At 30.4% G+C, this 16,007-nt stretch overlaps 1 protein-coding gene across 2 annotated transcripts; it reads right to left on the bottom strand.

Annotated features, from left to right (window-relative positions):
* Window positions 1-436: 436 nt before the first annotated feature.
* Window positions 437-10,141, bottom strand: Mid1. 2 transcript variants are annotated; one of them, XM_067271683.1, is made up of 5 exons: window positions 8,840-10,141; window positions 3,263-3,428; window positions 2,808-3,181; window positions 2,403-2,720; window positions 437-2,323 (listed from the first exon to the last, which is right to left on the bottom strand). In XM_067271683.1, exons 1-3 carry the CDS (start codon window positions 9,428-9,430, stop codon window positions 2,922-2,924), a joined length of 1,017 nt encoding a protein of 338 aa, XP_067127784.1. In that variant the 5' UTR covers window positions 9,431-10,141; the 3' UTR covers window positions 437-2,323; window positions 2,403-2,720; window positions 2,808-2,921. The 2 variants fall into 2 exon arrangements, with proteins under 2 accessions (XP_067127784.1, XP_067127783.1); XM_067271682.1 differs by having other exon boundaries at window positions 437-2,720.
* Between the last annotated feature and the right edge of the window lie 5,866 nt (window positions 10,142-16,007).

The following is a 16,007-nucleotide window of genomic DNA, read 5'->3' as shown; positions in this document are numbered from 1 at the left end:
AAATTAATATCGAGAGAGAGAGACTTTTTCATAACGAAAAGTTTAACAAAATTTTAAAAATTATTATATATAAATAAAAAATAAAATTGATTTTATTCATTGTGAAGTTTATCAATAATTTTGGCTGCGAATTTTTTCAAAATTTAATATAATTCCAATGGCTACAACTTAGTAATCCACCCTGTAAATAACGTGGTGAATTAACTAACCATAAAAATGAGATTTATATGTTTCATCGTATGCTTTTGATGATAATATATTAGCTTCATTAATTTTCAGACGCCATTAAATTAAATTGTATCAGTAAATAAAAAAATAACCGTGTAAAATATTTTTGATGAGCAGCTTAAGTTAACCGTATATGAAAGTATTTTACTGTATGTATGTATCAGCACTAAATGTTCCATGCATATATATATAATAATACACAACTTAATAAATGTCAGAATCCCTTTTTAATTATTCCAACAGCATTGTACAGGTCAACAGTATTTTAATGTTTCTCAATATATACAGGGATCTTAATATTTTTTCCCATTGTGTAGAATATAAAAATGATACAAATTATTCTTATAGTACATTTTCCTTCTTTTCAACTCCACACTATATATATATTTATATATATTTTGGACGTATGAGTCAACATATATTGTCTTTGAATAACTACAATTTTTTAGAATTTTTTTGTATTTTTTTTGTATTTTTTTAACAGACAGCACATATCAATAGCTAGATAGACAACCTACTACATGACACCCTATTAAGGGTTATAATTCATAATTTTCATGCTTCTGTGTTCTCTGCATCCTTCATGAGCACATCTCAGATATATTATTTTCCTCAACATAGAGTAAGAGATACACTATAGACTATTTTATTTTTTAATAGATGGATTTCTGTTTGTACACTACTGTTTTTCCCCTTGTAATCCAGAACCGTATTGTCTAATTTAATATGTGTTTAATGTCGAAACGCTTCCAAAATGGGAATCATTGTGAATTAAACTAACTCTAAATTTATATTATATAAAAATTTATGCTGTTTTTAATGTATCATTTGATTAAAATTAGCCGAAATTTATCGCAAATTTAATATTTTCTTAAAAATTAAAGTGGGAGAAATGTGTGTTTTTGTTACTCCCCAATTTATTAATTGTAATTAGATTCATGATGCTTAGACACTAACTAGAATTATCTACGTTATTTTTTTTAAAAAATAATTCTTTTCACAAAAATCACATGAACATTCGTGTTTATATAATAAATATCTATATTTTTGTAACTTTTATAACAGTACATTTATAAAAATGCGATAGCAAACAGCATCAAGATGGTAATTTGGTGTTGGAGGATAAAAATTCACTATGAAGCATGTATTTATTGTTTTTTGTTTATAATTTTGGTGAAAGCTTTGCAAGTTTTCTGAAATAAAACCTTAACAAAAATTATGAATACGACAACTCACTTTCGTCGATTAAAAAATGACACAATCTTTCCCATTTCTAGAGTGTTTTGACATCGCCCAATCCGTATTCTTGAATGAAAAAAGAAAAAATTATATGAAAATAAGAGAGGAAAACAAACTGCGTAACCGAAATCAAAAATGGGTCTATATCTGAACTCCGTATTAGTTATTTTAATTAATTTGCATTTGTTCTATTCTACAACTTTACACAGCACCAACGCAATATGGCTAATTGCATGAATAACATAACCAACCTAGGTGTATTTTGACCTATTGTTGCAAACAATGGTTTATATGTATATATGTATATATGTATATATATATATATATATATATTTTTTTATATAGTCGGAGCAATTGCCAGTCGGCATACAACTTGCAATATAAAGTTTCTGTCCATGTGCTCACGAAACGATGAAAACTGTAGCACAGATAAAATGTCCAAATCGTTGCTAACCAGTGGGAAGACTGTTTTCTATAAGTGATAACTTCATGTGTATCACGAATCCATCTAACTATTAGGTGGAAGTCGTATATATATATATTTATATTTATTTATTTATATATATTTTTTTAACTGGTCATCTTGCACCATCGGAGCAATTGATTGGATGACTATAGTCAATTCCAAATCTACAATATATGAATAACACAGCGGACATCAAAGACAGTGGAATGGTACCCGTGTCGTAACAAAGAAGACATCCATGAGATGAGGATAACAGATCCCCTTTATATTAACAGGTCTCGTAATACTTGTTAGGTGCTCTTTGTGTGACGTTGAACCGCTGGGGACATGAAGTATTCTTCTGACCACTTGTGTGGGGGAGTCACTGTACGAGTCGCACTATAGCAGGAACTGTAACATTCGTTAGATTATGAGGTTGACACGATATTGAAAATAAGACAAAAATATATAGAAAAGCTTGAAACATTACACCTGAGTATAAGCGAGTTCAAACTTCAATTATCACTCTTGCTATGTTATTTTTTTTCAAGGACTGCGATGTATACATTAATCAAATTTTGACAAAAAAAAAGCTCCAAATCTAAGTTATTGCTGCTGTTTAAATTTACATACTTCTAATAAAAACTAGTAAATTAGCAGCTTGAATATATATATACATACAAGTAGCACTGAAATAAACTTCAAATTAGAAAAGGGGAAAAAAAATTGTAATTGGTGACATTTTGTGTGAAAGTTTTGATTTTTCTTCTTGTAACATCCATCTTCACTTTATAAATTTGCATAGGGACTAAAGGAAAAGTTAAAACTGTTCAAAAAATTGTTTACAATAAAAAAATTATAGGTCTTAGTTAACGTTTAGAAAGGGATTTCTTACCTTTGATGTCCCGCAATTTGATTAAGGACTGTCTGCTTCCAACATGCTTGTATCAGATCCTCCCCCAAAGGGAGACTCGCCATTGGTTACTTGATGTCTACCGCTAGAATAGCACTAAGGTGGTTTAACTGTCTGTGACGTAAATGTCTGACTAGGTAGTAAATATAGTAGGACAGAATTGCACAGAACGGTGATGTAAAAGATGAGGCGAGCATCCAGCGACGTGGCGCCGCTGGTTACAGCCACTTCTTTGTTTTGGTCATCGCAAGACACTCCGACGCCTTCTTTATCAAAACTATCTGGGCCATAACACTGCTCGGGCTGTCCATACAACGAATTGGGCGTTATACTAGGATAGTCGGGTATATTGGGATCTAGAAAGCAGATTTAAAGCAGTGTATTTCCATTTAAGCTAGCGTAACGTTTGACATACTATATGTACAATTAATATCTACCTATACATTTGAATACAGGTTCTCCAGCATACTGTTCTTTGACTCTTGGGTGGAAATACGGGCATCGCTGCTCCACCAAATGGCAATAGCTGCGACAAGGTTTCAACGGCTTTCCTCCGTTTTGGAAAGGAATTAACATGGAGCATATCCATTCTTTGTATGCTTTCTGTAAGAAAAACAATATATATATATATATATATATATTATAAATTTATAATATAACATACAAAAAAATAAATTCTCACATCAAGAAATAAGATCTGTCTTTGCAATATATTAGAAAGAAAAGAGAAATAGCAAACATTAAAACTGAAATCTAGAATATTAAACAAATTATACATGGAGAGAAATTTTAATTTGGAATTCTATTCGGCTTTTCTTGTTGATAAATTCTCCCAAAGGATACGTAGAGTCAACTGTATTTCATTTGTAAACTCGCCAACTCGATCGATCAGTGCAGTTGGCGAATTCACTGAAGAAATTCAAAATGGCGGCATTGAAAACTTTTTATGTCAGCCACTTACCAATGAAATAAATTGCATCTAATTAGGATAGTATATATAAACATACTTTTTTAAATTTTAAATAATTTTTCAAATATCATGCGATATAATAAATTAATACAAATAACGTTTTTTTAATGAAGATTATTAATTCAATGTGTCATACACACGCTCTGAAATTTGCCTAAAACTCGGAATTAATTCAATCTTGAATAAAATCGCAGCGTTCTACGTAGTACAAGTTTTGATTTATGTTTTAAGTCAAGGACGTATCAAGGTCATTAAGTGATATAAAGGAGATATTTTTTAAATATACTTTTTTCAGGAAAATATATTATTATCTTACATTAAATAGTGCATAAATTGTAAATAACTGAGTACCTGTTAGAAAAATATTAGAGGAAGCTTAAATCTTTCTGCACTTTAACTCTTGAGATCTCAGAGGAGGAACAAGAAAGCAGGAAAAATCAGTGGCATTTTATCTTTATTTCAAAATAATAATAATAAAAATAGACTTTTGAGATAATACAAGAATAAAATAATTGAAAAAAATCCCTAATATTTTATGCTATAAGATGTAGAAGATTTATTGCTCCATCTTTAAAAATATGGCACAAAAACATCGAATTCGTTATTTAAAAAAATACTCGATAAAGGCAAATTATAACATTTCTCTAATTAATATAACTTCCATAACATCCTAATCAATACAAAAATCACCTAATAATTACTTCAAATGAAGAGAAATCTTAATTATTTTCAGTTAAAATCTGTAAGCAAACATCGAAATTTCTACGAACATTCAAACTTATGATGCCACTGTTTGAATGTTTCTATAAACCTTAAATGAATAAGAACTGAATAAAACGTTTAATATTACAATAAAACACCAGAAAAATCGATATTTATACAGAATTCTTTACATAAAACGTTTAAAAAAAAAAACAACAGAAAACGTCACGCACCGTTAAAATCGACAGAATATGGCGTATAATTGGTTTATTTAAATTTTCAAATTTCCTGTTTTTTAAATAAAATAATTAACTGGATCGTTCATTTTATTAATTAATTTAAAGTTTATTAAAAAGTATCGTTAATCACAGAGTAATTTTTAATAATAATTATCTATGAACGACAAAAGAAATTTAAGAAAATGCGTAATATATTCATAACTTGACGTAATATTAAATATCGATAACTTTCGAAGGGATACGATTACAAAATCTAATAAAATATTAATTTCTGGCTTGAATGTACAATGAATGTATTTAATAATTTAAATTTTAGAACGTTAGAACATAAATTAAGAGATAATTCCTCCATTTTTATTAATTTTAATCAACCAGAAAAATGGTAAATTAGAAAAATACAGTATATATCCTGAAGTGGCTCCATTTTTAGTGTAAGTAAACATACCTTGGGCCACTTTCTGCCCCATTATATCGTAGATAAAAATTTGCTGTGCGACAAATCATGGCTTTTTATTTATCGGCGAATCCATTACTTTGATACTAAGTTGCCCTCTTAAAAAAAAGGAAAAAAATTGCGTCTTCATGCTTTATTTAATTTTAATTCGCTTAAATTCGTTAAACCACAACAAAAAAGGGTGCATTAATTAGGAATTAAGTGCAATTTAATCTCCTTTTTTCATAATTATTATTTCGTTATTTTTCATTAAAGAGACGAAACTAACTGCAACTAATGATACATGTTCGTAAATATGTATAAACAGTGTACAACATCATTATATTACAGTTAAAAAAAAATATAAGGCGCCATTTATTTTCCTTGTTTATACTCAGAATTAAATTTATAAATTAATTTAATGAATTTTAACAATAAGTTTTTGATAAATTGCTTGACAAATTTATATAAGTGTCTTTTTTATAAAAATTAAATATTTAAAATGTAAGTGCGATACGTCAATAAATACCAATTAATTAGAATTCGTTACATCATTACGCTCCATTAAATTTCATACTTATGCAAACCTACAATTGATGAATGTTTCGGAGATGTTTAAAGAGGTGACAAAGGTGAAGCGATGTTTTTATTAAATTTATATTCACACTCATTTAATACATAAATGTCTTAGTTAAATAGTTACGCTTCCATTTACCATATCGGAAAATCATTCGAGAAAAACATCGCATAAATGAGATTCTAAGAAAACAATCTCCTGACACCCACATCACAATATAATTCACCAAATCGACACACCAGCGTTTTGACGTTGATTCTTTGCATATTTAGCACGCCTGCTTCATGAAAGTTGATCATAAAAAACCCTAAATTAAATCGTTTTAACAAAAAAAAATTTACAATGAAATAAAATATTCCCTGAACAGAATTGAGGTTTATTAGTAAAAGTAATAATGCACATTTTTATCTAAAAAAAGAGGGGATAGATGTTGAATTCAGTCTTGTTGGCATTTGTTAATCAAGGAGATCTTTCTTAATACTACTTTATCCTGTCAAGAAGCAAATCTTTCTTGCGGAGTCACCTAGTAGGCCTATTTGTCACTCAATGCCATTAATTTCTAACAGAACAACCAAGCATTCTTACTTCATATCATTTATCCGAGAACATTAAAACTGATATATTTTGCTTCAAGCCATTTTTAGCTTCTTATTAAAATTTAACGAACGACATCTTCAATTATTTAATGTTAGAAAATATACAAGCATTTATTTACTCTTTGCGATAAATAATTCTTTAAAATATAAACTTATTGCTTTGATTTCTTTATAACAACAAATAAATGAATCATTACTGATAACAATTAGCTTTACTGTTGCTTTAAACTAGGCTATTTTTAAATATAATATGAAACTTTTTGGGTAAAATAAATTAATAAAATATACCTAAGTAGGGCATGCAATATTTTCTTACCTTATCTACTTAATTAATCGTAAGTTTTGATTAGAAAAAAGCGTTTTTATATTCTCTTAACTCGACCATTTCTGAAGTACATGTACAACTCTCCTTTTTACAATAATAGATAATATCTGCAAGGCTTTTAAAGATTGATACCTAATCATATTTTTATGTCCTATGTCTAAAAATATTCGTCAATAAACTATTAACAAACATCGACGGGATATAAGTTTTCAATTTTTTATAATACTAACTGCAAACTTTTCATAAAAAATTCCCAATTTCCCAATAAAAAATAAAAGTAATGAATTCAACAAAGTCATTTCAGAGCTTCTTTTTAACACACAAAATTACTAAATATAATTAAATTTAATAATAATTTTTAAGCGTTAGGAGAATTTATTAAATATTAAAAATATACCTTATACAACTAAAATTTTAAGTAAATTTACATGATTTTTTTGTTTAAATCTATAAAAATAACATCTTGAAAAATTTTACTTTGAATTCGGTTCATGAAATGAATATTCGTCCTCCTTTTACTCGTATCCGTTTTTAAATATTGTTAAAATTAGCTTATTAATTTGGGTGTTTTGTAAGTTAAATAGCATTATATAATATGTTCATTCCCTTAAACAAATATAAATAACTAGATTTTCAGTAAGACAAGCGAAGCGTGTGATAATATTCTTCATACAGCAGAGTTTTTTTTATTAAGATAAACATAAAATAAAAGCTGAAAAAGGGGGGTTAAACTGTGAAAAATAATCATCTATTGTTCATTGCACACCGCTTAAACAGAGTTAAATTTGGAAGTATATTTCATATGACTCACTGTTTGTTTAAAGTAGTAAAACAGATCATGCTTGGAATTCAACATATTAGCTCACTGTCTACAGGATATTTCCTTTTCTGTAAATCTTTAAACAGTACAGAATCATATGGTGTTAACATTTCTAACATATTTCGGATTCCAAAAGTCTCTCTCTCCATTGCAAATGAATTTTAAATATATTTATATATTCAAAGTAGATTTTATTTAATAAAAACAACGAGTTTTAGAAAGAATTCTCTTTAAGATAGGCGTTATTTATAGTCTATTTATCATTGATTTTTGCGTTAATATATACAAATACTTAATACAAAACTAAACAGCGGGAGTCTGTTTCTTGGGGGCCTCAAGTGGATCCTGGAAAGGCATCCCCGCTGTTTAAGTATTAGTCCAGGTTTTTCTTAAAGCTAAGATTTTGAGTAGGAAGTCTCATCCAATTTATAAAACAGTGGCCGATAATTACGAAACTTTCCACCCCATTTTACTATAAAAATTTACTATTAAAAACTGCGTGAAAGTTTCGAAGTAAATTTCTACTTAAAAATATATATATTTCAGCTGTTATAGTTTTAAATTAACTTAATAAATTTTATTATCTAAAAAGTGCATTTAAAGTAAGCATTGATATTTTATTATATTTTAGAGTTCTACAAAATTAAATTACATTTTAACTCGAAGGGAAAAAGTATCTGAGATGAGATGTAAAGAATAAAATGACTTTAAAAACGAGAGAGAATTTTAAAAAGAGAAGAAAAAAAATATGAATTTTCTTGTTTAAAAATACCTTAATCTAATTATGAAATCATTTTTAAAGTACACGTGTTTTATAACCAAGTTCGTTAGCAATATCTAAAAATAGGAATGATGTTTAAAGGAGTCGAAAGTGATTCGTTTACATGGCTGTACTTCGTGTTTATTTAAATGCAAATAATAAATCCCATTAAAAATCATTACATGCCTACTTATGGGCAATTTAAATCCACATTCGGTAAATCTGAACGTATAAATCGCACAAATAAACACGATAAAGTCGATATTGTTATTGAAGATTTTTTCAAAATGTTTACGTCTCGTCGACGATGTCATTAATTGTGATATAATGTTTACTATTTTATCGATCAAACAACTAAAAAGAATGTAGAAATCTAAGTGAAAACATTTAAAAGAAATGTGTAATGGCAGTAGAATTGCGATTAATTGATTATTGAGCGGATTACCCTGGAAAGGATACTTGGTGTCTGAACGAATACGTAATGCAGGTAAGGCGAAACGGCAATAAGCATTTTCAATTTGACCTTGACTGGTCGGTAAGCGGGTCAGAGTGCTTTATATTTTTTTTTTACGAAAGCAAAGTATAGACTCACCTTGCACTGTACACAATCCCACTGTACAGAATACGTACTTTGACAATCGTACCTGGCCAACAAGGAATCGAATTGGCAAAGCATGACGTAAGCGGCATGGTCCATTTCTTGCAACTTTTTCAGATTATCACACGTTTCGTCGGTCATGTTGCCGTAGAACACATGTGCTAACGAGTAGTGAGCACAGAAACGTAAATGAATGGAATGAAGATTATCGTTTTGCCATCCTCCGCACATCAGACTGTTTACAAGCTCATCGTTTATGTGAAGGCACTGGTGAAGCGGGACAAAGCGCCGCAGGTAGGTTTTCCAGTCGTGAGCACAAGACGTCATAGCGACACTGGGAACCTGGAACTGTGATTTACAAACGTGACTAAACTGATACGTCAATGGAAAAGGAATCCACGGATTGCGGAACTGTGGCGTGAAGACGTGTGACAGCCCGACGATAGTGGAAGCGGCCACATTGTCCATAATCACTATGGCGAAAAACAAGAGCGATGCTAAACATTTCCGCCATCTTTGTAACACATCCCGGTATGGCTTGACCACTGTTGAAGTGCCAATCCCATACTTACAAACCAATGACATAGTTCATTGAGAGATGAAAAAAGAGAAATGGAAGAGAAATCGTTAGCAGCGACGAACATTCGGAGTCATCATACTCCTTGTGATGTGACCCGATCACCAGAGCAGGAACAGGGGTGTACATGGCCGGCCGCCCGCCTCCGGGAGGGTCCGGCGTTGGGAGCTAGCACCCCCGGACGGCCACCCGGTCGAGGCGGGCAGCGTCGTCACCCTTCACCCCAACTCCCCGGTACGTGTGAAAATGTGAGATCAACGAGCCCCAAACTACCCCAACGAGACCACCAACGCTTGTCGATCTATCGTCCCATGGGGCAGGGACCTCCCACATACCGATATCAGACCACCTTTTGTCCTTAGCACTACTTCTTTTCAGATGTCGCCATGTTGGAAGAAAATTCCCTTCCTCACCATCCGCAGAGATGTCGACGCATGCTCTCATCCAACGCAGCTACGGCAGTAATGGTCGACCCGACTGACTATCCACCCAACGACGTCTCCAACATCTACCCGCCTTCGACTATTATCTCCCGCTTTACTATTAAACGCCTGGATGCGATACTTGCGATCTTCGATGCAAAAAAAGTGCAGAGTCGTCGACGTTGCATCCACTCGTTAAGATCGGCTTCGCCCTCGTCGTTACAGCAACATCTGCGCCCTCTCGCTCCAACACCTGCTGTGACGTATTCCCTCTCACATCTGCCATTATTTTTCCAATTCGTTGACGTTAAAGCTTTTAACGTCCCTTAATCGCTTTTTTTCTTTCCATTTTACTTCAAATTAATTTATATTTCTCGTTTTCTTCCAATTATAATAACTTTCGAATATTTTAAAATATTCTAAAATTCTCTCGACGCATTTTTTTACACCAGGGACCATTTTCGGTGTGAAATTCATTAAAGTTATTTTAAAACGATAATAAAAAAATACATTATATATTTAAGAAAATAGATCGATAAATATCCATCAAACTAAACAAAATTCATTTTTAAAATGTAATTTTTTAAATCGGTTTTAAGGTTTTCATTGCGAATTAACACACACACACACACAAAAACAAAATATAAATGTCGTTTTAAATGCTTAAAATTGACCTTAAATCATATAGTTTTTTTACTAAAATCATTAAATTATTAATAATTTAATTTATTAATAATATTAAAAATATCTTAACATAAAACATATTTAATATTAAATTAATAGAATTATATACAAATCTTTAAATAAAAATTAATTTTTGAGGCCTAAATGTCGTTAAAAATCAACGGAATTACTTCAAAGAGATTTTAAAACTGAAAATTTTAATTAAAAATTCATTATTTTTTAAAATTACAAATCTCGTTATTTTGGATTAAAAAATTAAAAAAAATTTATAATAAACTTAAAATATCTATACATTAAATAAAATTCTTGGTATTTTATAATAAAAAATAAAAAATAAAATTTTCATATAAATTTTCGTTTAAATCGTCTCTCATTTAAATCTAACAAAGACGAAAGGTGTTTGTCATTGATAAATCAATGAAAATAAGATGTTTATGAAGTGATGAATATAAATATTTTGAATCAAATGATACCTTATAATTTATCATAGAATTAAATAAAACATTTAATAAAAATAATTATACAATCCGAGGCCTTTCAGATGTCAAGAGAGGCTCGAGACACTTACCTTTTTCAGGTCCCAATATACTAAAAAACTGAATACTAATAAAGAGTTTAATAGAGACGCCGAATTTTTCTTAATATACAAGAAATGAAATGAAATAAATAATTTGTAACGATTGTTTTTGAGGCTCCCGAAACGTGATGCCACAGTCAAATGGCCCCAGAAGGTCTCATCCACTCGACTGCTGGTGGGTCCTCTTCTCTTTTTATTTTCTACTTGAGCAAACTGGTTGAAAACAGAAGTTCAGGTAGCGAAATTGTGATCAATTCCTGCACGTGGACAAATTGATTAATTGAATTAATAATTATGATGATTAAAAGTATTTTTAATTTATAAATATAAAATAATAATAAATTGTGGAATAGCGATTATTAAAAACATGTAAAACGACGATTCGTTATTAACTTCGAACAATGACGAAAACATTGCATCAACCTACATCTTGGTTTTAATACGTAAGAGAGCGCGCGATGCCATGCATAGAAGCCTCACACGGTTCCTCCCACCATTTTTGACGGTGTCCAGCCTCTTCCCTTTTCATTATTTTAACCGGAAAAAACATTTCGTACTAATTTTGAGACTCTCTACGACTTAGTAATTTAAACTGTGCCTGTATCTTTTATAGAGATTTGGCCCCATGAAAGGTGAGTCGGGGTGCATGGAGGATACTCCATCGAATAGCCAGCCCATTCGATTACTAACTTATATTTTCTTGCTTATATTTAGCTAATACGTAGCTAAAGTAAGATGCAATGTCTTTATCTACATTCTGTATAACCCTTACTAAATTTTCAAAATATATTATTAATAATTATAATAACGTTAAGGGACGAAATATGTTCTAAGTAATTCTTAATAAATTATTTACAGTGTTAGAGAATTTAATATTTTGTCACTTTTACAACAAAAACGCTAATTAGTAGCTAAAATGAATGGAGTGCCAAGCAACGAATTTACATACGTTCGTTGTTTAAGATTCAAAAATATATTAACTTAATATAGTGAATTCAATAAAGAACTATATATAATAATTAGTTCTATGCTACTTGGAGTTTTAGAGCTTGAAAGTCACATGATTTGGAATCATTTGCAATGCAATGTGATTCACTTATGAGAGAAGATCTGTTCATGAGTATTTGTTGGTGCCTTAGGAAATGGCGATTTTGGAGGACGAAATAACAAGATTTCACTGTTGAATTTTAATTTTTTTATCAGTATATAGGGAATACAGTATATCTGAATTATTCCCACTCGATTTTTATTATTATATACGGATAAATCTGAAATTCTCTCTTGAAAACTGAAACTGCAAACACGTTTCTCTGGTAGCATAATCTTATTTTAATTAATACAGTATGGTGCACATAATAAATGCTTTTCAGTCGTTATAAACATAAATTAATGGTCATTTAACATCAATTATCAATAAATTAATTTTATTTTTTATATAATTTCTTGAAATCTACATATATAAAATTTAATTCATGTCTGTCTGACAGTCTTTGTTCGAGTGTTAGGTGATTTTCCCGACAGAAGCCAAGTATCTCAACTATTTTATCTACAATTTACTATATACATACATATATATATATATATAGTTTGTATATAATATTTCATCGTTTGGTTAGATTCTTATTAAATATTTTATATACCAGTGATCGTAATTAAAGTATCCCTATTCAACGCGGTCTAGAGAAATATGTAGCAGTCCAAACGCAATCAAACTTTGTATGCTGAATTTTCTGGACACGTGGAAAAGATTTCCGCAGAAAAATTTAATTCCAAAAGTCACCACTACGGAAATTGTGGCGCTGGGTGTCAAAAATACGTACTGCATACATAATTCGCACGTTTTACGGGAAATTTTTGGGTTTAAAACTGTCCATATTATGTGAAATATCGTTTATTACTGTAAATAAGCCTTTTTTATAAAGCTGTTTAATGAGAACTATTAGCACTTCAAAATTTCGCCAAGTTTTTTGCCACACGCAGTGCCAGAAGTCCCGTATTGGTAAGTTTCGAAACAAAATTTTTCCACGTGAAAATCGCTTCCTTACGTCCGGAAACGTCAGCATACAAAATTTAATTCGGTTTCGACTGCTACATATCACCATTTAATTTTCAATCACGTGACTTCCGGTCTAAATTGGAAGTTCGTATACAGTTAATCGGGGTCTCCGGCCAATGAGTTTTCCCTACTTGGTCTCGTTTTTAGGTATTTTGCCCCTGTACATCATACTTCTCCTAAAAACAATCGAGTCATGCCAGTCATCTATTTAACTCCGTTCTCGAGAAAACTTCGAATTGAAATCACGTGATTTTCGGTCCAGCCCAGAAGTTCGTATATAATTAATCAGAGCTTCCGATCCCTAAGATTTCCATATCTAGTTTCGGTTTTTATCTCTCTAATACGGCCCACCAGCGGCCAAGCGGTTCCATTCCCTAAACACTGGAAGTTCAGTCGTGGGTTCGCGCCTCGCTAGGACGGGCTAGCCACGTAGAGTTTTCCGGGTTTTCTTCACCTCTGTAACTCCTGAATAGGACCAGTTACCCTTAAGAAGACCTCCCGGAAGGCATTCTCCCAGGTAGATCGCCCAACTATTGCGTTGTCGTAACTTAAGTAAACAAACAATAAACATCTACCTAATTCTGTTCACGAGATTAACGAAGTGCAGACGGACGACAGTGGGAAAATATAGATATGCAATTTGAAAATTGCAGCCCAATAATAAAAATAAAAGCAAGATCTGAGAGAAATTCAGAATAGTTACAAATGTGGGGGTCCTACCACTCTGAAAGCACAAAAATATATCTATAAAATATACAAAAGTAAATCTTTCTTCACTAATCAAAAGGAATAATTTGATACTGCTTTCATATAATTCGTTTTAATATAAAATTAAATTTTAGTATCCTCTCTGTTTCTAGGGCCTAAGTATTGTTGAAGTTTCTTTATCTGAACTTGAATACGACACTATAAAAAATCTCATTCAATTTTTTACAATATTTTAAATCATTTTAAGAAATATATCTACTTGTGGCCACAGATTTACGCCTCACCAATTTTCCGGATTTTCTTCACATGTCTAATTGTTAAATAGGGATCATATTCCCATAGAAAATCCCTAGGACGACCTCATTAGCAGATAGCCCACGTGTTGCGTTGCCTTATTCCATCAATCCAATCCATTTTAAGTGTGTTCACCATTAGCCGAGTGGATAAAGTCACTGACCATATACCGGTTTTTAAAGAAGACTGTTCAACCCGGGGTTCGAACCTCCCCAAGTATCCAACTTCCAAGAACCCACAACAGGGCGGAACAATTTTCTAATTTTTTAACACGTGTTCTTTAGTGGCGAGTTTCCAATAAAATGTCCTCCCAGGAGGCACCCCCCTTGGAAATTCGCCAGTAATAAATATTTTTCAGAAACTATCGAAAACAATTTTTCAATTAAAAAAATCCATAATCCTTGACTAAACTCGAAATAATTTATGATTCTGAATCATGTCAATATTTATATTGACACGATTCAGAATAGAATATACTTTTATCAACATATTTAGAATTAAGTGTTTTCTATTTACTTATATATAAACATTGAAAATACAGTAAAACCAAACTCTCTTATGTTTCAAATTAAATATTGCAAGGCATATAGAAGAGACAATAAAGCCGCATCTAAATAGTAAGGCCCCAAAATTTAATATTTTATAGTAAAACATGATACGAGTGATATAAATTTAAATCTATTTTGGTAAGTGGTGAAAAGTAGATTTTATTCATATATTTTAATGCAGTTTTGGAGAGAGATGGAGTCTCACATTTGTGATTTACCTAGACATTTCCCCCCTTTCTCTTTGTCTCACCTTCCTCCCTTCTCTCTCTATCTCATCTCTTTCAGTTCTTGCACGTACAGTACACACTATTGTACTGTACAGTAGTATAAGGTGCAATAGTATACAGTAATATGTTTATTTCCTAATTATTAGAAAAAATATATCTGCATAGAAATTAATAACTAAAAATTATAAAATTATTTTATATATACCCTGAAGGATTTTCAAGTAAATCACGGCAAATTTTACATCTTCACAGGAAGCCAAAAAAGTCCATTTGACTTTGTTTTCACATCCACGAAGGCCTCAAAAACACTTATTACAGATTAATTCGTTGCATAAAAAAGTTTATCTTGTGAAATTTTATTTAAAAAATGTAACACAATCTTTAACACTGTTTTATATACTGAGGGGCCTCAAAAAGGTAAATGACTCGACACAAGAAAGGATCTAAGATCAATATTTACATATATATTTGAATTTTAAAATTAAATAATAATCAAAATTTATTCAATTTTCTGATATTATCGAGTCTTAATTTATTAACAATTACAGGAATAATTAATTATATTTAACAAAACAGTTAAAATTTTTTATTGCGATTAATAGATAAATAGATAAAAAAATATTAATTTTAATTTAATAAAATGTTTTAAAAAATTAAAAGCCTTCTTCTCTGGATTATATTTCCATAAATTATAACTTCTATAAATTATGATTTATATTTTGATTTTGCTCTGTTTCATAAAAGAATAATTAAATATTAATTTCAAAGTAAATAACTGAATATAATTATTTCTTGTTTTAATTTAACGTTTTGTATTTAACCTTTACAAAGGATAAACATGGTTTAAAGAAATAAACATAACGAAGATGTATGACAATGTTTATCAAATCGGTGCCAGAAATGCTAATGAATTCGTATCAATACTCCATTTTATAAGTAATTTTTGATTTAAAAAAGATAAATAAATAAATAAATAAATATATATATATATGATTAAAAAATTATATGATTATTTGATATATGATATATGATTATATGATTATATAATCATATATATAATCATATAAAT

This window comes from Centruroides vittatus, unplaced genomic scaffold (assembly GCF_030686945.1).
Source record: "Centruroides vittatus isolate TY-2023 unplaced genomic scaffold, ASM3068694v2 contig_400, whole genome shotgun sequence".
In the NCBI taxonomy this organism is placed as follows: domain Eukaryota; kingdom Metazoa; phylum Arthropoda; class Arachnida; order Scorpiones; family Buthidae; genus Centruroides; species Centruroides vittatus.
This window is presented reverse-complemented; position numbering and strand designations above follow the sequence as displayed.